Raw genomic sequence first — 24,222 nt, forward strand, 5'->3', positions numbered from 1 at the left:
TGTGCGTTAGTGTGTTTTTGGCGTGCGTGCGAAATATTTCCCCAGCAATGTTTAACTGCACTTAGATCGAAGAAAAATAAATAAATTCACGAGTAGTGGTTATACACTACGGTTATCCGAAACGATTCATCCGATATGAAATACTTTTATAAATTTTATTTTTATTTTTTTTAGGTTTAGAACAATAATATGCGTTACACGTTAAATAAAAGAACAATATAATATGTATGTCGTGTTTAATTAACTGTACCTGTACAATACGCGTGCCGTGTGAGGTCCTCGGGTTACACGAATAACATCTAGCCGGTAGTCAAATTCATCACATCCACACTTTTTGCAGCGCGTCTTTTGTAATTGACTCCATGGCTGTTGTTGTTATTCGATGATTTTTCAATTCATCTTGAGCGGACGGCAGTGGTGGTGTGCACACAGTATCTTTGACGTATCCCCCAAAATAAATGATCGCATGCCGTTAGCAGGCCGGTGCAGGCCTATAAGAAGAATCGGACGAATCGTTTTGAATAACACTGTATGATATTTTTTTCTTCGACATCGTACACCTATACGAGAACGTATTCTTATTTTGGCATTATTTCTGGCTTATCACTAAAATGTCGACAGTTTTCAAAACCGGCGTAGGTACCATAATAAACTCGGTAAACGAAAAAAATGCTACCTTTATACGTCTCATTAGACTTTTTGATATACTGATAAACTCTGCTTACGAGTATGAGGACCTAAATATTGTCCAGACACTTATCAATTCTATTTCATAATTATTGGTATAACTATTTAGCCATTTAAATGGTTATTTCTTAAAACCGTTTTGTTTTTGTAGATACATTATTATCATTACGGTATAATATAACCAATGATTTGTGTATAGTATCTTAATGATATCTCTCAAGTAGTTTATGGTTAAGTTAATAGTTAATGTCAATATAGGTATTACGCGTATTTAATGTGTTGTACTCATGTATGATCTTTTTTTTTTCTTCTTTCAGGTAAGCTCAATAAATTTGAAATAAGAAATTCGACGTGTTGAAGTAAACTTGTAAGTACTTACTCAAACAATGTTTCAACGTTTAAATGAACTAGATATTATGAATTGTTGAAATAATAAGCTTACATTATTAACGTTTTCGTACTCATTGTTATTCAAAAGAATGATATGTTATTAATTAATAATACTAACAATGAACAGCATTTAATCTGACTCTAGAAATCGGTGATCTAACATGAATTCCGTGCGATACCTATCAATGACGATAGTTTGTCATTAGATTAAATTTATTTAAAAACTATAATTTCTATAGAAACAATTAGATAAACAGTACATAGTTGTTTGTCGTGAATTGGATAACATTCCCTCGATTAGTTGCCATGAAAATCGGCCAGAGCCAAAGTGATATTCTTTCTGGACCTTTAATACAATATAATCGCGTTTAATATTTGCTTCAAACAAAGAGAGCTATCGATTCTTTACACAACAATATTATTTTTTACTGTGATGGACACTTTCAAACAAAACGAGTTTAATGCCCTATGAGTTTCATATATAGCGCCGTTATAGATCGAAAAGCGTAAGCGGAGTTTTTACTTCAAACCTATTGTATTATTGATTTTTGATTTCCTTTGTTGTACTTGTTTCTCGTAAACGCGAAAAATCTCAACATGTACGATTTTAATCAAGTCATCTCAGAGACGTTTTTTGGACGCGGTGGCTGACGATCGATTTAAAATTTAATATCCCAGCACACTGTTGTATTATATTATTTTACCCGTAGCAAATGAAACACAGCGGTTGCATAATATACTCTCCGTGTACTATTTTTCGTTGTTGCTTTTTTAATAATAATTTTTTAAAAATTTTGTACAACACACGTTTTTGTAGAACCTATCAATAGTATTTTAGTATAAATTATAAAAAAACCAGATAGTAGGCAGTCATCTCTTATTTCACTTGGTTCACTTATTTCAGCATTGAATAGTGATGTTTTGTGATATTAAATTTGTTAGAAATGATAAATTATTGCATTCGAATGCTTAATTATTCTAAGCTTAAAACCACTCAGCAATAAAATTTCTTCAAAAATTATCGACTGTTCTTGGAAGTTTTTACTTACGTTTGGAAAAAGTTTTGAGAAAATCGAAAAATGTCTCAGCAAATTACCATCTAGACACGATTTTCAGTCTATTAAAGACAAAGGTGCCGCATAAAACTTTTTGAGCCTTCTCCCGACAGGAAAAAGTATTTATAATAAAATATAATAAATAATAAAAACCATCAATTTTCTACCAATTGTAAACCTACCTCCCCCGGAGAGACTAAAATATATCGTTGCAATACTAACGCATTCATCACTTCGCTGAAACTCTGAAACAATATATTACAATTATTTTAAGCGCCAAATTAAACATTCCATAGTATTTTGAATAATACATCTCTGTTTGTAATTTATTTACCAAAAGCGGAGCAATTCGTCCCAGGTACCAGCCATAGTTTCAAAAAAACTCTGTAAGGTTAGGTACCTACCGTTAAATACAATACAAATCGAAGCGTTTTAATTTTCTAATATATATTTTTGTATACGTATAGTCTAATGTCGGTCGAAAATCGAATGTGCGTTATTCGTGTTTTTAGAGCACGTCACGAAAGCACCAACAGTTTTCATTAGGAAAAAATACCCCGAATGACATTGAATTGTAATAACTTTATTTTCTATTTTTTAATACACGTGAAAAAAAAACAGTAGGTATTTAATCTGGCCAGAACACGCAAACATTACCTACAGAAAATTACAGTGTTTTATGTTATTATTTCACTCATGATTGATTGCATTAATGACACCCGTATCACGTAATATGCTATCCCTTTCGTCAAAACTTTTATAATTAACAATCAGTGTCATTGTCGTTGTTTGTGCCGTATCATTGTTTAGTTTTTCTCTCATTCTCTTTATTCGTATCTCGCTCTCTCTCTTTCCCAATTTTTTCATTTTATTTCTTTAGCCCTTCTCTTCTCCTATGATCCCTTACACCATCTCTCATTGTCTCTTCTTAGTTTTCCCAACCTACCAACGTAAATAACACCTACCCACTTGAACTATTTACTCCCATGTCAACAGGAACCTGTACAAAAACAAATTATCTCTGCCTTACACTCTCCATCTCACATTATTGAAGTATTTCTCTTTTGTGGATGTCTACGCGCAGTGTAGAGTACTAAAACAACACAAAGCGATGATTAAACTCTATATCTATCCTCTCGAGCACGAAATACGAACATTTTTTGACATAAGAGCAAAAAGGAAGTGTATAAAATCCCCTAGTGTGTTTTTTCACATCACCGAATTTTTCCCACCCACAGATGAGTTTTCAAACGAAATCGGTTTCGCATAATTTTGGTACCATGCGTTACTGAAAAAACTTATTCTGATTAGATTGTTGTACTGCTACCACCACCGTTCTTTTACTCGTTTTATGTATTTATTTTTTTCCGAAACCCCTTTTAACGCGTATTATAATATATCAAATATAACTAGAGTTTTTCGGGCGTCAGAGCGCATTACTTTGAAAGCTCCAGGGACCAACGAAGATACAATATTGTTTGGTGTGTTTTGTATAAAAATTTTTTTTTCATATTTTATGCTTATATACATTCTCCATGGTGGAAAAAGACGGACGTTTTAGTTTTCAGATTTCTCGTATATTTATTTCAGGCCGTTCCAATTTAACGCCGGTGACTTGCACGTCTATACGCTTAAGACTGGATAAGGTTTTATTTTTTAAAGTCGGAAAGGGTATGTGAGAAGGTGGCGCATAAATCAAATGGTCGGAGAACTACCGAATTCTTCTCCACCTAGACAAGCAAAGAAGCTTCTTCTCTATTTATCAACGTTTCATAAACTGACTTTTCAGACGATATATATAAAAACAAAACCTCTCTGCTACGTGCTGGGCTCGATATCCTATTGGTTTTCACTGCATAAATAACCACCCAAATGTTTATTTAGTCATTCTTATACTGTTTGTTTATTATTCATTCACTATAAAACGTACATAATATGTGCTAACCCGCTATTTCAATACTTCAATACAAAATTTCTAAAAGTATTGGCATCCCAATATTCATCATTTCGTTTTTTATTTAATATAATTATATGGGATTTAAAAATATTGTATTATATTTATAAAAATTGAAAATAATATAAAAGTAAAATAAACTGAACGTACTATATATGGATAATATTGGAAATTTATGACGTTATTTAGAATATTTAATTTCAAGATATTCATAATTTAACTTTTAATTATGAGATATAAATGAAAATTCATTTTATGAGTTCATTATATTTTGTTTAAATAGTATTTTTATAATATGAATAGTTCCCTGAGACACTTGCCTTGGGTGTTTAAGTTACGAAGAACGCTTGAAATGAAAACACAGTTTTTACATTTAATTATTATTTGGACAGCGAGAATATGGAATAAGTTATAAGAGAATAAAGTGAAGTAAGAATTACACTGCTTTTACGCAGGGCGCATAAAATATACATTTATAATATATATATATATATATATATATATATACATATTACATATATATAAAAAAAAAAAACATTGTTCAATTAAATAATAATGTGTTGAAATTAAAGCGACAATAATAAAAACACAATAAATGACGACGATATTATACAATAGATTCAACTTGCAGTATCAGTATAAGTGATTTTTTCATAGACATTGTTTGATTTCAAATTTTTAATTTATCACGAAATTTGAGTCTTCCGATCGTGAAAAAAAATTAACTTTTAATAGAATTTGAAAAAGTCAAAATTTAGAATAATAATATATATGTTGTTGTATACGACTCTGATACACAAACGTAGTTGGTCTTTATACTATTAAGCATTGTTAGCTACAAGTCATCGTGATTTATTATGCACTTGCGTGCTATTATGTTGTTTGTACAAGCCCGGACGCGTTGAATAAAAATGATCAAAACTATTGACTCGAGTTGTTTATAGAACGATATAGGGTAGGTGTATATTGGATGAGATTCGATAAAAAGTGCTCGACAAGATAACGATCGACATTGGTTTTGGTGTAGATATCTTATAAATGGCAGTTCTCTGTTTGGCTATGCAAAACAGGAAGGACATGTTTAGGGTGTAAAAAAGGAATATTGGTTCAACGCACGTATACCTATTTTATCAATAAGGAAAGTTCAATAAAACATGCTAAATTTCTACTACAGAACATTGATGGAACTTGGCACTCGTCTATACTAATGTTAAATCTAAAAGATTTTTGATTTGTGTGGAATGTTCCGAAAATGTTTTAAATCTTATTTTATTATTGTTATCGTTATAATTCAGAGGGAGAGCAGAAAAATGACTTAATATATCCAATAAATAACTATTTATTCAACATACTATACATATATAAATTGATTGCTAGTGTTGTTTCAAATATTAAGAATTAGTTAAATCGTTGTTAACTTTCTTCGTAATCTTGTCACAATATATTTTTGGGTTTTTCTAAAAAAAGGACAAACAAAGGGCATTTTATAATCGGGCGTAAATTACAAATATTTAGATTACCTGAGGTAAAGTTGATCAGCAAGAATTGTTTGTACATTAAAATACGATATTCAGTTGACGATAATATAGTGTTTTTTGTTAATTTATTTACAAAAATTTTGTCATAATTATATATTATTTTTTTTATATTTCTTATAATCAATTACAGAAAAATGAAAAGAATTATTTACTATTATTAATTAGTTATTACTTACTATGCTTATTGTTATCGTAATCCTTTTGATTAAAATAACTACGATTTCATTTTATATAACGTAGTTTCTCATATTGATTTTCATATAAATAAGAAAATTGTATGTGCAGCATTTGATTGCTTTTAGTATCTACCTATATAAGAGACGCGTTGGTACCTAGCAATATAGTTTCAAAGTTTGTGACCTTTAAGTTATTATAATGGTACTTCGAGAGAAGCATTGACTATTCTTGTTTGACTTCTCCTCAAAGTTGACCAGTTTGTTTTCCTAATCAAATCACTATATTACAAGATTGAACTAAAATAGTTGTATAGGGGGTCTGAAATAAAATAATTATCTTATTAAAAACAACATACTACATGTTTAAGTTTTTTTTATATATTTTGTCCATCGTGTAGTGATCAGATAAAAGACAAACTTCCGAACTCATTTCATTAAGAAATTTAAGAATTATCTTAAATAAAATTCTTAAAATCACTCGCACTTGTACAAGAAAATAATACTTATTTTAGATTATTTACACGATAATTATAATTATGTTTGAAAATCTTTTAAAAGTAGTGTTCGTCATCTCGAAATTGTGCTAGGAATATGATCACAGAAAACACAATATACTTAGTTTTCATGAAACATTATAATCTTATAAATGGTTTTATAATATGGGTCTTGCTTCATCTTTTCAAACATTTCTCGTTATATTATTTTAAACTAAAGTCACAGAAAGCGTGATGCTTTTATACTTCAACAGTTAATGTTATGCTATTATAAGTTTGCGATTAATCAAGGATTTCTTGAAACATTATGTTCACGGTCTTAATGTTTTCTTATAAAAGTATTTCATAACAGGCGTAAATGTATTAATTTTCAATTTCAACGTAAAGTTCATATCGTTAATACTGATAAAAACAATGCCAATATTTTATTATAAGATTAAAGGAACACAATATGATATTGTTAAGACGGTATTTATTTGATTCATATTTTACAACAGTATTTTATTTCAATTAAGAACCGAATTAAAATCCAAGATTTTAAATGATAAAAAAAAATATCTAGAAAAAAATAGTAGTATATAGGTACCTACACTACAAAGCTTCGTAAAAAAAAAATACTAATCAGAACAGGCAATTTTAAGATGGTGAAAATCTCGTTATGGTAACTAAAAAACTACTTATCAAAGACTTGATATTAATATATATTTTATATCATTATATACTGTGTGGATTATTAATTAATAATAAGAAAAATATTTTATGCCAAGCAACAATACACAATGAAACACATAATAATTACTGATTGTATAACTTTGAAATTCTACTAATTCTAATAATAAATTTTGAATCAAATAGTGTGAACACTTGAAAAGCAATATGAAAAACTTACATAATATCATGAAATATTATACTTAATAGTTGATATGGGCTGACAGACAGTGTCCACTCAAAATCGTTTTTCGTACCTATACAATGATATTATATCAATGAATTCAAATTTAACACATCCATTACAGTGACCCACTCAACTCCTACTGTACAGCAGAATGGTACCAATTTTTGCACATTTTTACATGGTTTTCTGTATGAAATATACAAATAATATTGCACCAAATAATTTGAACACTTCGAATACTTTGATAATATTAAATGTTTCATCTGATCCCAGGACCTTATAAAGGAAATGTGATTCTATTGAACTGTAACGGATATATTATATGAACACTGTTGTTACACACGAATGTTTTTTTTCTTTCGTGCATTTCAATTCAGACTTTTAGTTTTCAAGTCGGATCACAAGAGAAATATTTTTCCATCCAAAATGTAAATGCGTACCTTATTTTTTGTGGTTGTAATTTTGTAAACGATTCCCGAGTGTAGTAATCACAGTAACCACGTTTATACAGTATAATAGTTAGGTTTTTCACATAAGAAAAAACCATCTACAATAATTATTTAATTGCTATCAACAGTGTAATGCTTTGAATTGCGATGCATTTATTACGTGTTTGTAATATGCTATTATAATGTATTGTTTGGAATCAATGTTTGATCCTATCTTCTAATAGACATTCGTATATTATTATGACACATTAAAATATACAGATTTTAATGTTATACAATTTTATTAAAGCAACAAATTTGTCATACATATATAAAAAAAAAAGAAGGAATTCAACGTTACTTTTTGTACATATATGTAAATAATATAAGCTAATACAATACAGTTTTCAAATTAATAAATAGGTGATCATTAATAATATATTTCTTATTGATAGTTTTAACCGATGACTAAATAAAATAATATAACACCACTAAGATAATTTTTCTACTATTATTTGAGTCTACAAAAGATAAGATGAAATACATACTGAATTTCACGTTAACTGTAAATTAAATATTAATAATATACAATAGTAATGGTGAACAGAATATATAATATTAAATATATATATATATATATATATACATATATACATATATACATATATACATATACAATATACATATGTATATATTAAAACGAATATATGAGTGTGACTTATTTTTTTACTATTATTATTTATAGTACACATGTAGCTAGTGTATACTAAAATACCACAGTATCGAAGCGAATAACTTCCGGCTTGACATTTACCATAATTCGTATATGAAAAATGTCATCCGTTTCGAAATTTGTTTGTCAGGTGATACAAATATCTTGAGAAGATTTATACTCTAATATCACTATATACAATGAAACATACATTACCTAGATATAAAATATATAAAAAGCGTTCAAAATTTGACGTATGTGAAATCATGTATAGATTAGGAATCATGTGTAAAGTAAAAAAAATCATCAGCCATTTTATAAATTTATTACTATTCTAAATCATATTAAAGAATTAGCACATTAAAAACTATTCTTAGAAAATGTGGTATTAAGTATTTGAATTGAATAAGTTATTGTTAAAATAGTTTGTTTAATTAACATTATTTATGATTTTCTTGAAAATTAAAACAACTGGGTTTTATATGATTTCAAATCTATAACAGAGCTGCACTAATGAAACATTTTAACTTCCAAAAAAGTGTTAAAATAATTTGATAATGAATTATTATTAAATATTATAGTCAATCGTCAATCTTTATATAATATCGTTTATCATTAATAATTTATTACTTGATATGAAATCTACGTTACCATATTATTGGTAATATTTTTTACCATATTGTTAAAAATTTGATTTGATTATTTCATGATTTAAAAATCTTAAAAATTAATAAGTGTAGAAAATCTTGTGCTTTATTTCTAAAAAAGCTATTACAAATTATTCATAAAGGTAATACGTATATGCCAATATCACATATTAATTAAATATCTATAATTTAATAATTTAAGTTCTTATAGTTACTCATGGAGAGCAAGATAAAAATGATAATTTATAGTATACCAATTTCATTGAATAATGATAGTTTATCTAAAAATAATTTTCTAATTACATATTATTTTTATTATTTCCGTTATGAAGTAATTAATACATGTGGTCAATTTATTATTTTAAATAACTCAAACTAGTAAAAATAAATAAAAGTAAAAAATGTGTTATAATTGCATATGACCACGTTAAGTATTACGATTATCAGTTTAAATTTTATAATAATTTAATCTTTCATGAAATTTCAATAAATATAATAAATAGGTACATATTGTTGTCTGAAATATATGTATATTGTATATATATATATAAAAAAAATATTTACTTATAATTAGATTTCAAATAGTTTCTTGAAAGCCCATTAATGTTGCGTAATTACATTGTCATTGCTATTAGAGATTTTATAGGTTTAATGAGAAACGTTTTGTGAAAAATAAAAATGTGTCAACCGTGTTGAGTTTAACTATGTACCTACCTATAGTCAGTTTACTGATAATATATTGAAATGCATAATATCTACAGCCAACGAGTTTCATACAGAAATATTAGTTTTCTACAATACCGGCGTTTTCGGAAGATCAACTAAAATCGCACAAAACACTATATAACCTAACCCAAGACATCGAGAAATAGAAAAAAAATATTTTATTTTTTATTGATACAAATATTGCGAAGCATTTAATCAATATTATTGTAATTGTTTATGATATCGATACACGTTTTTATTATTGACAACGGTCTGGTATATTATACCGTTACGTATAGCTTTCGAATATATAATTAAATGGTATAGCAAAAAAAAAAAAAAAAATATATAAAAAATAGTAAGTTATAAGTTTCAAAAAGGTTAACCAACGGTAGAGATATATTTTGATTAGACAACAGGATAAGTGACGGCGGGCAACATAAAATAGCTGATAACCGCTGACATCGCCGGCGTTTGGCCTGCAGGGCTAATCAATTTTCAGAATTGAAGACGCAATGAGATATAGGGTAGAGTGGTAATGAATTTTAGTTTTCCCCAGAGTCACGAGAGCCACTGCAGCCGCCGACCGGCTAGCGTATTATATCATGTACACGAATACAACCGGCAGTGGTCCCCCAAACATGGTAAAATCTTATCATATGTGAACGGGTCAAATTTAATCAGTTTTGGTTATTGTGTAATTAATTATTTGCATTGGGTTTTGTGAGGTTGCTTCAGCCATCATAATTCATTGAAGGGTAGGTCGAGAGGACAATCGCAAAAGGCTGCAACATAACGTCCATAAATTTAATACGACGAATATAGGTGTATACCTAACAATATACAATAATATGATATCATCTGTTCGGAACTCTATTATACATGATTATAATAATTACTATGGTTACTATCACAATGATAATTTTCTTAAATTTTTCACATTTTTATTTTATTTTAGTTGGTGAAAAAAAAACAAAATTACTTTGAGAACCCTAATATTTAATATTATTGTGAAAATTATTTAAACTTAATAACAACATTGAATTGAATAATAATAGCATATAGCTTATAATAACAATAATTTGAAAGTTCAAACGACTGGAGGCCAAGATTTTAAGGCGGCGAAAGCTGTGAATATTTGAATTATTGACTTTTGTGGGTTAAGTTGAAACTTTACTAATATAGGAAAAGAATAACAAAATATGATATTTCCTTTTAACTTTCATCAAACTTGACAATTTAATGTTTAAATTAGATTACTACATAATCTCCATATAATTTAAAATCTTTTTTAAGCTTCATAAGATATTGTGAAAATACAGTTTTATCAAAGTTTTTCGAAAGATATTTAGAAAGTAGAAACCTTCGTAACATTAAAAATATAAGCTTATTAAATTTATAAAAACCAGATAAACTATAAATTTAATCATATTCATTTATTAGGTTTTATGTGTGAAGTTAAGTATCTTTCATTATTTGTATTTCGTTTTTAATTTAGTATTATTTATAATAGTATCTAATGGACCCATTTCTAGTGACTACAGGGTGGCTCAACTCAAACTGAAACGCCAGAATAGCTTTGGACGCAATCAGTTTTACTGTTAAGGGTTAAGGGGAGGGTACAACTATACCATGACTGGTAGTGGACTCATAAATATTTAAATTTGAATTTCCTGACCGGCAATCCCATAATCCTTACCCTCCCTTCAAGCACCTTCTCCTCAGCACATCTGTATTTCTTTATCTCTTTTCCTCATTTCCCTCATCTGAATTACTAAATTGCTCTTTCTCTTTTACACTTTTCCTTCACATTTCATTCTGCTTTTAACATTTTTCAATGTTCTCTATTCCGTTTGAATACAATTCTCAAACGATTCAAATCAAATTAAAATGTTCATAGTTTCGTAATTTATTGTCTCTTATAATGATGGCGGTAGCAAGGAAAATGGCAGGAAAAAATATACTATACGTCATATTCTGAAGTAGTGGTAAACAATTATTTTCCGTTCAGATATGGGAGATGCAAAGAAAAATTATTATTATAATTTTTTTGTCTAGGCCAATGTTACAGAGGACGTTGGTGAATATTTTTAATTATCTACACATAATTAAAATAAGTAAAACGAAGAGTTATAAATACTAGTACAATGTACGTAGACTGTAAATTAATAATGTTATATTGTACAAAACTTTAAAATTATTAATATAATACACACGTAGTATAACTTTGTACACTATACAATATCAGAATTTTATAGAATAGGATAATATTTTAAGCTTAATACGACCAAATCTAAATCAGAGTGTATATTTAAATTAAAAAGTTGGCTAATTAAATATTTTATTTGAGATTAATAATACAATGCACAATGAAATATAATTAAAATGTTATTTTATACTTTTTTTGTGTTTGTTATTACCACGGCTGGTACCAAATAAGACCATAAATTTCAAGTAGTTTTCGAAATAATGAAAAAAAAAAAAAAACAGAAAAATCTGGTAACTAGGTAACCACTCCTATAACTGCAGTATTGTGTGATAAACTATTTTAAACATAGATGGTCTATCAGCCTAATACTACTATGAATAGTTAGCTATCTATTTATATTGTTTATGTAGGCAATAAATTTAGGTATTAATATAGGCATTTTATTTAAATACTATGAAAAATTAATTGTATAAAGCCAATTATAATTATATATGTTAGTTATCAAATCCACACACACAAAAAAAAAAAAAAAAAAACTAAAACTAAAAACTAAAACCGTTTTACTCCGATTAAATTACCCAAGTCGACAATATATTATATGAACTACAGTTAGGTATTTGTAAAAAAATCTCCGATTGTGATTGAAAGCTAATCTTTTTTGTTTTAATTTCCTGCAAATAAACTTATGGAAGAATCTTGAATTAAACTGTTAAACCTTAAACGACATTTTCCAATTTTCACGGTTCTGATTATTTTGTTAGAATTTATTCAAATCAGTTTAAATAAAATTACTGGGAATATTTTTTTATTGTGACTCATCAAGTACCAATTAGAACCAATATTTTACATCAAGCGACAATCAACAAAGTTAAAATTTAAAAATTTAAATTTCTCCCAAAATGTTCATCAAACACATACAAAAATCATATTATTGTAAATTCAATAGTTACATTTAGCTCCCTTCAAAATCTAAAATAGGAAAAAACAGAAATTTGTACGCAAAACCATTTTTAGTCGCTATATTTATATATATTTGTAATTTCCACCTAATATTTGAAAAGTGGTTGTAACGGAGCCTAGTATATTACCAACATATAAAACGGTCCTTTTCAGGACCACCAATCACAAAACAGAATTTACAAAATACAATGCCACAAAGATTGAGGGGCGAATTTGAAACCCTTCTAGGCGTTGTACATTCCCAACAAATATGGCTATAGAAAGAGGAGATCGTGACGAAATAAAATATACCATCATAATAATTAAAACTCCAAAATTGACCAAATAGCGAGGCAAACCGTACCGACGGCAAACACAGTTACGCACGGCGGCACACCGGTGGTTTACGAGTCGGTACGGGAAATAGTATATATACCGATCACAGTAGCAGAGCAACATTCATTCTTCCGCCAACAATACTATCGTCAACACCTTACCAACGGCAGCGAAGACACTCGTCAAAACGGGGCGGCAATCGACGATCTTACCGACGGCAGCGAAGACACTCGTCAAAACGAGGCGGCAATCGACGATCATACCGACGGCAGCGAAGACACTCGACAAAACGAGGCGGCCACAGACGATTCTACCTGCGGCAGCGAAGCTACTCGTCAAAACGAGGCGGCAATCGACGATCATACCGACGGCAGCGAAGACACTCGACAAAACGAAGCGGCCACCGACGATTCTACTTACGGCAGCGAAGTTACTCGTCAAAACGAGGTGACAACCGACGATTCTACGTGCGGCAGTCGACAGCGAAGGCACTCGCCCCAAGGCTACAATTATCCAGCGCAATTGCGGATTGGCCAACGCCAATAAGTCTTCTATGAACAAATTCCAGCGGCTTCATACGCGGGTTTGTTCATAGTCGGCTCACTTAAAAAGGCTCTTTTCAGAGCCATCAACAATTATAGTGCACCTACATAGGTTTCACTACCGGTTGATATTGAATCACGACTTATTAAAGTCCGTGTATAATTCAATATTACCCATTCAATATCATATACTTTTTATTTGTAAACAGATTTCCAATCTGTAAAAGTATATCGCGCCTCTACAGGCCTGATACCGCCCGCTGTGGTCCGCTTCTTTAAGCTAGCCCTGCGGCCCGGATATATCATGTTACTTATTTATTATTTTATTTATTGTAAATTTCAATAAACATTTCTTAATTGTACAAAACTATGTATTATGAAATTATTTCCGTACATGGTACGTCAAAAGTTTGACGCACCGTGTCAGCTGGCGCCCAACCCGTGACTCGAAATCTTCACCAATCAGAACGACTATTCAAGAAGCAAGTTTACTAGTCGGTACGGCTGAAACATATACCCATAAATTGCCAGAACGACTATTCAAGAAGCAAGTTTACTAGTCGGTACGGCTGAAACATATACACATAAATTGCCAGAACGACTATTCAAGAAGCAAGTTTACTAATCGGTACGGTGGAAACATATACCCGGTAACACTCAGTAAAATTAGGAATACAACAAATAGTTAATATTCATCATAATGAGTCCAAACCAAAGACAGAAACGTAACCAGGGCACGTCTGGAGGAGACACACAAATATTAGAAAAGACGCAACAATTAGAGGAGAAAATAGAAATACTGGAAGATACTGTGCAACAACTGCAGAAAAAACTAGAGACTATGGAAAATCAGTATGATGCATTAAGACAACTTATTAATGATACGGATACCAAAATATTAGTAACAACAGCACGACAGGAAAAAGATATCCAGAATCTACAGACCAATGTAACCACACTGCAGACTACAAAAAATGATGGCGTATTTATGAACACCAGCAATAGGTCAACGGTGGATATTATAGCCCCAACTTTTAGTGGAGAGAGCAAGACGGAACATCCAAAACAATTTCTGAAGGAAATACATACATACTTAGAACACAAACAAATCACCATCAGAAAAGAAAAAATGATAGTCATAGAAAATAACCTTCGTGGAAAAGCAGCAAAATGGTACACAATGATCAAAGACGCATCACTAGACGAAGTAACGTTCAATGAATTGTTCCTCAAGCATTTCTTTTCCGAAAACCATCAATGGGATATCTTTATAAAATGCACGGAAGCGGGAAAAAAACCGATTAAAAAGGACTTCCAAGAACATTTTCACCATTGGATGGCGGAATTGAAACACCTTGATTCACCCAAAATGAATGAAGAACAAGCAATTAATTTGATCACGAAACATTTTCCAATAGCCATTCAGGCGTACATACAAACGACAAAGGAAAAAAAATTTTTACCAATTTGGGAAAAATTAGGTGAGTTGGAAAATAACATAAAGCAAGAAGAGGAACCAGTTAAATATAATGAAAACCCAACTAAACAGATAAATACCAGGCAAAACAACACATACAATAGAACAACATACCCGACAAACAACCAAAATTATAAACATACTTCAGATGTACACAAACCATACACGCAGAGACCGGTACAGCACTATGGAGGTAACCGTAATCCCAACATCAGACAATTAACCATGGATCAACCAGAACTCGATGCTGACCACATAATTAGCGACAGGGAGGAGACGATTGAAGATATTGATAGGACAAAAAACTGGGAACAGGGGACTGTGGAAATGGATCAACTTCAGTCATAAACACCCTTGATCTAAAAGACATTACAAAGACAACAATGAAGAAAAAGCACCCACCAGACAAGTCATTAAATTTATTAAAATCAGAAGATTTAACAAGAGATGAAGACTTTGACGTGGCATTTACCAAAACACAACAATTGGGTTGTCCATACATAAAAACATCTATAAACAATCGAGAGTATGACATGTTAATCGATTCAGGAGCCGAAATATGTGCAATATCGGAGGAATACTACAATAATATAATACAAGATGACTCAAAGATACCAGTAATACCATTAACTGGACTTAGTATACATAATGCGATGGGCAACAAACCAACAAAAGTAACTAAGCAAATTTTGTTACCAATAGAAATAGGAAATGAACAAATACAGACACCATTCATTGTAATAAACAATTTGAATGAAAAAGGTATTATAGGCAGTGATTTTCTGGAAACAAATAAATCATTAATCGATTATGAAAAAAGACAGTTGACAATAAAAATAAACAACAATATGTATGATATACCATTTTCGAAAAAAGAAACAAAGCAACCCATGCATTTACGAGCAATATGCACACAGCCAATCACGGAACCATTAAACCAAATACAATGCAATACACTACCTGACCACATTCAAGAGAAATTAGATAAATTAGTACAACAATATCATAGTGTATTTCGGAATATCCCTGGTGAAATAAAAGGGTATGAATGTGTAATAAGATTAAAAGACGACAAACCAGTTAATCAAAGACCATATCCTATTCCGATCACGAAACGTGAAGCAGTCGAAAAAGAAGTTAAACGAATGTTGGATATGGGCATCATCAAACGATCAAGATCACCATATTCGGTACCAATTGTGCCAGTGTTTAAAAAAAATGGTGACGTACGATTATGCTTGGACGCCCGAAAAATTAATGAACAAATTATTCCAGACCGAGAATGTCCTATGACAATAGAAACAATATTCTCGAAATTTGAAAAAATAAAATGCATTAGCACGTTGGACCTCCGAAGCGGATATTGGCAAGTAAAGCTTGCAGAAAAAAGCATGGATCCATGTTCATTTCTCATAAATGGCAGAAATTATTCATTCAAACGTTTGCCATTTGGACTCAATATAAGTGGGTCAGAGTTTCAAAAAAGCATGGACATTGTATTAGGCCCGTTATTACAATCCTTTGTAACTATTTATGTAGATGACATATTAATTACATCGGAAAACGAGAGTAGTCACTACGAACACATAAAAATGGTTCTCGAAAGATTTGAAAAATACAATGTTACCATCAACATTGACAAATGTCAATTCTTCAGAAAACAAGTATCATTCTTAGGGCACATAATTTCAACGGAAGGAATAAAAATGGACACTGACAAAATAAAAACGATTCAAGATTTTAAAACACCAAGCAAAAAGAAAGAAATACAAAGTTATTTAGGATTTTTAAATTTTTACAGAAAATATGTAAATAAGTTCGCACACATAATCGAGCCATTAATTGAATTGACAAGAAATAACGTGAAGTGGAAATGGGAAGAAAAACACCAACGAGCGTTTGAAGAATCAAAAAAGGCATTTTTGAATGACGTGATAATAATGTTTCCTGATTTCTCAAAACCATTATATATAAATACAGATGCGTCAAATGTAGCCATAGGCGGAGAATTATACCAAATACTAGATAACAATGAAAGGGCAACATTAGGTTACGCAAGCAGAACACTAAAATCACCTGAAACAAGATATACAACAACCGAAATTGAAGCGTTAGCTTTGGTATATTGTTGTAACAAATTTCGACAGTACATTGTAGGCCATAAAACTATTATACAAACAGATCATCATGCGCTTACGTTTATGAAGAGTTGCAGACTAACTAACGGAAGACTGACCAGATGGACGCTAGCTCTGCAAGAATATGATCTGGAAATACAGTACATCCCGGGAAAAGACAACATAGTGGCAGACACACTTACTCGTTATCCAAGGATTACCGAAGAACGAGAAGAAGTAAGCATATCAATTAATAAAATCAAAAAAGCAGAATACAGCGTGGAGTTAAGGAAATTGATTGAAAATTTAGCCAAGTTGCAACAGTCTGACATAAAACTAAAAAGAATAATTAATGCAAAAAACGAATATATGAAACTAAATGAAAACATAGTATTTGTAAAAGGCAAAACTGAAAATAATTGGCGAGTAGTTATACCAGGACAAATAGCAAACAGATTAACACAAGAAACACATGAAATTATGGGTCATCCAGGAAGGTACAAAACGTACCATGCATTAAAAGGAATATGCATATTCAAAAATATGCACAAAATTGCAGCCTTAATTGTAAGGAATTGCGACAGCTGCCAAAGAAGTAAACCCATTAATTACCAATCAAGCGGACCAACAAAATCTCACAAACCAAAGGCACCATTTGAAACTGTATCAATTGATTTAATGGGACCACTCCCGACTGGCCGAGGAGGAACTCATTACATTCTAGCGATATTAGACACATTTTCAAAGTTCATAAGATTATATGCACTAAAAAGGGCGTCCGCAAAAGCGATAATAAACAGACTTGAATTTGACTATATACCCAAAACGGGTAAACCTCAGTCAATACTTACAGACAACGGTACCCAATTTACGGGAAAATTATGGAAAACGAAACTCCATGAGTTAAATATTATAATAAAACATTCTACCAAGTATCACCCACAATCGAACCCGGTGGAAAGGTATAACCGAGAGATAGGTAGGTTGCTAAGAACTTATTGTTATGACCAACACACAAAATGGCCGAATTACTTAGAGAAAATAGAAGAGTGGATGAATAAAGTACGATCGGAAGTAACAGAAATAACTCCATGGGAAATAATTAAGGGAGAAATACCGAAACAACCATTAGAAGAAATAATAAACTTTCCCGAACAAGAGAATAAAGATAAAAAAAAAGAAGAAATAGTACAAATGGTAGCGTCCAGAATTAAAAAAAAGGCAGAAAAACTCGAATCAAAACAAAAAAATAAAAAAAATGTTAAATATGAGATAGGACAACATGTTTTGATAAAAAATCACGACTTATCTAATGCACAAAACAAAGAGATAAAAAAATTATTCCACATATTCAATGGACCATTCATTGTAACCAGAATAGTAAGTCAGAATACACTAGCCGTAAGAAATATTGACTCAGAGCGGGAAGAACTTGTCAACGTATCTGAAGTTCGCCCATACTACGGTATGGACAAACAAAACATCGATTAAATACAAAAAAACTTATCATAAGAAGCCAATGAGAGGTATGACAGCTTTGACAAATCAGCGGAAAGCATTTAACATACAATTAAATATATAAGAACGGTCGACAAAGTTATACTCATCAGTTTCAAAAATGGCACCAATAAATGCAGAACGTGAAAAGGCTAAACAAGAAGCAGCAGAAAAAAGAAAACAACTGTTAAAACAATTAAAAGAAAACAAAGAAAAGTTTAATGGATTAGCATTAATAACGGCGACTAAAATTCAAACATCAAGCTTAACTGTAAATAAGAAGGAAGCAGACAGACAGAAGACAGACTACATAAGTAAATGGGTAAGCAATGTAAATCAGGCCAGAAACATTGCTGAAACGCACTGGAACCAACCTTGGGATTGGAGATTTGTAACTGAAAAAACGTTGCACAAATATATCCCATTTGAGAAGAATATTAGCATATCACAAGCAATGGATCACATTACTAACAACCTTCAACGATATAATCCAGCACCAAAAATAATATCATCTCCGGATGAGGATACTCCTCTCTGGAATTTATCAAGAAATGCGATTCGACGGGCGTTATACAAGGCTTCAATCCGTAGGCGTATAATCCACGGTTCAACAAATTTGTCATCAGTTCATTCCAATTCCCCGGTGACAAATCTGGGGGGGGAGTTGTAACGGAGCCTAGTATATTACCAACATATAAAACGGTCCTTTTCAGGACCACCAATCACAAAACAGAATTTACAAAATACAATGCCACAAAGATTGAGGGGCGAATTTGAAACCCTTCTAGGCGTTGTACATTCCCAACAAATATGGCTATAGAAAGAGGAGATCGTGACGAAATAAAATATACCATCATAATAATTAAAACTCCAAAATTGACCAAATAGCGAGGCAAACCGTACCGACGGCAAACACAGTTACGCACGGCGGCACACCGGTGGTTTACGAGTCGGTACGGGAAATAGTATATATACCGATCACAGTAGCAGAGCAACATTCATTCTTCCGCCAACAATACTATCGTCAACACCTTACCAACGGCAGCGAAGACACTCGTCAAAACGGGGCGGCAATCGACGATCTTACCGACGGCAGCGAAGACACTCGTCAAAACGAGGCGGCAATCGACGATCATACCGACGGCAGCGAAGACACTCGACAAAACGAGGCGGCCACAGACGATTCTACCTGCGGCAGCGAAGCTACTCGTCAAAACGAGGCGGCAATCGACGATCATACCGACGGCAGCGAAGACACTCGACAAAACGAAGCGGCCACCGACGATTCTACTTACGGCAGCGAAGTTACTCGTCAAAACGAGGTGACAACCGACGATTCTACGTGCGGCAGTCGACAGCGAAGGCACTCGCCCCAAGGCTACAATTATCCAGCGCAATTGCGGATTGGCCAACGCCAATAAGTCTTCTATGAACAAATTCCAGCGGCTTCATACGCGGGTTTGTTCATAGTCGGCTCACTTAAAAAGGCTCTTTTCAGAGCCATCAACAATTATAGTGCACCTACATAGGTTTCACTACCGGTTGATATTGAATCACGACTTATTAAAGTCCGTGTATAATTCAATATTACCCATTCAATATCATATACTTTTTATTTGTAAACAGATTTCCAATCTGTAAAAGTATATCGCGCCTCTACAGGCCTGATACCGCCCGCTGTGGTCCGCTTCTTTAAGCTAGCCCTGCGGCCCGGATATATCATGTTACTTATTTATTATTTTATTTATTGTAAATTTCAATAAACATTTCTTAATTGTACAAAACTATGTATTATGAAATTATTTCCGTACATGGTACGTCAAAAGTTTGACGCACCGTGTCATGGTCTGATAATATCGTTTATAATATTATAATAAGTAATTATATAAATATATGTGTTTTAATTTTCTAAACGATGTTATAAAATCTTTATAGTATTTTGACTTTTTGTGTGCTATAAAACTACTTAAAATTCTATTTAGTATTATAGCAAATAATACAGGTAGGATATTTTATGTAATTTAAATTGAAATTTGACTTTAATTTAAGTATTTAGCTCTTCGTTTGTATTTGTGATGTCCGTATTCAACTCGTATGAGTTCAAGAATATTCTCCTTTCCGGATTGTTATTATAGTGTGTGATTAATCAGTTCACATATTAATTCGACCCAAAACCACTTGATTATTGTTTGAGTGGGATGAACGAAGCTCTTAATAGTACCTACTCTACAAACTATAGAATAATATTATAATTTATATTGTAGGCTCCAATTGCATAGGGTGATTATCACGAGAATTGAACAACGTTAAAATTAACTGTTCACATTGAAATGGCGAACTATATTCGCCTGATACAAAACCAGGATATCATCATTTTAAACAAAGTGTCAGAAATGCTCATGAACTTGTATAGCGTGGAAAATTACTTTTAATCAGGGAGGTGTAAAATAATTTTATGACTTGAAAACTTTAGACAAAATATTAAAGAAATTTATTTTGTAAAGAGCAAAATCCTGGAAAAACTTTTAGAACATTTTCTCAGTAATAATATTTTTACTCTTTAAAATTATCTGAATAACAAACAATTGCATAATAAAATTCAGTAATAAAATAAATAATCAATTGATGTACTTAAATAACTTAAAACAACAACATAGTAATAAAAGTTGCGTTTATATTTTACTAAACTGATTAAATTCTTAAAATAAAAATTCGGTACATACTTAACTTGTATATTATAGTCATAATTATTGAAACAGAAAATTAATATTTAACGAATCACTGTGTTTTGGATGAAAATATTTGACGTATAATCCCATAAACCACGTCTTGGAAGTTAGATTTTGATAAAAATTAATTGGTTTTTATTATTATTTAGCATAAAAAGGAAAAAGTAATAGGTGTAATGTTGAAACCCACTCGTTATAGTTAATTTTCTTATTATTCAATAACTATATCCAAAATATTATTATCTTAAAGCCAAACATTTTTAAATGATTTTTGTTCATAAACTAAACAAAAAAAAATCGAAAAACTTAGACAACAATTTTAAACTGTGTAATTTAAGCCAGATTTATACGTGACTTATATTAAATTAGATAACCTGGAGTAAATAACATAAAAATTAATTGAAATATAATGCTTATATAAAAAAGGATTGTTTTTAAAATTGTATTTTTACTAAAACTTAACGTTCATTGCTGTATGAGGATATGCCATTAACATAATTCAATTTTTTAATTGAATTTAAAGGTCACAAATTGAATGTAATAGTAACAATAATAAATAGTATTATTATCCAATTATAACAAGTAAGAAGTATTAAGTTGTAATAAAAAGTATTTAAAATATTATGAATTGTAAAGTAAGCAATTTGATTTCAATCTTATATTTTCGGTAAAATGAAAACAATTTTAATATTGCTGGTTAATAAAATAAAATAAAGTCTAAACAAAATGTTGACAATTTTATATGCCCATGTCTACTTGGAACTGTTTTCTATCAGTTGCTATAATTATTGTTGCACTTTAAATTAAAGTAAATGTTCACCAATAAGTAATGGCGTGTATCAGTTATGGTAAGTTTCACTCATAAGTTTAATTTATTAGATGTACAAGAAATTTTTTTTAGATTTATATTATTATATTTCAATTAGTCATAACAATTTCAACACTAAAATTAAAAACGAAAAATTGAAAATTAATATTGTCATTAAAAAAATAATTAAAAATAAATCAAATCCGTGTGTACTATAATATTTTAAATAATAAGTTATAACCTACATCATTACTATTAAATAAATGATAACACAATATGTGTTATTTATGGTTTCTACAACAAATAAAAAATATATTTACAATACCCTAAGATGTCGAGTTTTAAACAATAATTAATAATAAAAATAATTTATTACCAGACAACAAAAGATTAATTTGGAATAAATGTAATTCCAAATAAAAGTATTATATCATTACTATTATGTACACGTTTCTTTAATTTATGCAAATAAAATTTTGTAAATGAAATTAATCTAATTTTAATTGTTTACTGCACCTAGGTATTTTTTTGTTGGTATTAAATTAAAAAACAATAACACACAATTTAATGATAAAAATAATAACTGTGTGCCTGTGCATTATGAAAGTAAAACAATGTAGCTAGCAATTTGTTTATCATAATTTGTTGAGCGATGACGGCAATAGGTTTATCCATCGCAGTTAATTTGTAATTATGCTGTCATAATAATAAATTATTAATATTTACTTACACCATTAGGTTAAGTAAAAACCAAAAATATTTATATTGTTATAGTATTTTGAAAATAAGTAATAATCGTTTCGATGCAATAAATTGAGATTATGTATTCAAACGCATACGCCTGTGATAATATTATTATTATTGCAATAGTGCATAGACGGATAATAAATCATATAGCTTGTTACTTACAGATGGATCAAAATAAATGTAGAGATTCGACCAAAGTGCTCTATTTATTAGTTTTAGCATGATTCAATTTTACCCAAATTCAATTTCATTCAAATACATAAGAATTGTATACAATAAAGACGAATTCAATTACATTACAGACAAATTTTTTTCGGTACGTCTTCTGTTTAAACTCTGTCATCCCTGTACATTACTACGTGGTGCTTGGAATATTTTTTGTTTTTTTTTTCGTCTTAAACTTGTAAATAATTTCTTTGTTATTTATTATTTTACAAAAACACTACTCGTTTATTTCGCATTAATTAATAAGTTTATCGAGTTTCAAGAAAATTGGGCGTGTCAAGCTAATTCAAACAGAAAGAATTGTAAAAAACAAAAAAAATACCACGTCGTATTTTAAGTAAACAAAAATACAAAAAGAATTTTCGTGAAGTTTTCATTTCCGTTAAGGATATAAATATTTGTGAGTGATTCGGTCTTTAGAAATCTGTGGTATAAATAAATAACTTATTTTTACTATCCCAGACTAACATTATCAGATTAACATTGGCCACTTTTCAGAAAAAAAAATTTAAACATTATTATACGTTACCGTATCATTAAATTTAAGACAAGTAATCTATTACAATATTGAATATACAGTTATCGTAAGGTAAATATAACGATAAGTGACATGGGAAATTTCAGACGAATACAAATATAAATTTATTATTTTGGTTAAGCATAAATTCTAAAGACTATATTCACGGTATCTTCTCCCTCGAATACTGCAGATATATTATATGGAATTAAGAATTTAAAAATACTGTTTCACTGTTTACTTTCAAATAATTTGTTTCCTATTAGATTTTTCTAAAGTAGTATCTGGATTATATAGACAACCAAATGTGAAATGACACTAGATACATGATTCTAGTGCTTACGAAATTGATAATTTAGGTTATCTTAAGATTCTCGAAATAACTTTTGACTTTTTAT

General features: G+C 30.4%; 2 protein-coding genes across 2 annotated transcripts in view; both read left to right on the forward strand.

The window, feature by feature from the left end:
* Octalpha2R (alpha2-adrenergic-like octopamine receptor) overlaps positions 1-24,222 on the forward strand; it is a 149,004-nt gene that overhangs the window by 117,233 nt on the left and 7,549 nt on the right. The gene's annotated exons all lie outside the window — the stretch shown is intronic.
* On the forward strand, positions 14,310-15,532 carry LOC149054861 (uncharacterized). Its single transcript, XM_089228363.1, has one exon. It carries the CDS (start codon positions 14,408-14,410, stop codon positions 15,530-15,532), a length of 1,125 nt encoding a protein of 374 aa, XP_089084489.1. The 5' UTR covers positions 14,310-14,407.

The sequence above is a fragment of the Diuraphis noxia genome, unplaced genomic scaffold (genome assembly GCF_037042655.1).
Source record: "Diuraphis noxia isolate RWA-SAM2 unplaced genomic scaffold, SU_Dnox_SAM2 contig0005, whole genome shotgun sequence".
NCBI classification, from domain to species: Eukaryota; Metazoa; Arthropoda; class Insecta; order Hemiptera; family Aphididae; genus Diuraphis; species Diuraphis noxia.

What these genes read in the sequence shown, in the direction of transcription:
- LOC149054861 (XM_089228363.1), top strand. Translation starts at nt 14,408, where the DNA reads ATGAGTCCAAACCAAAGACAGAAACGTAACCAGGGCACGTCTGGAGGA.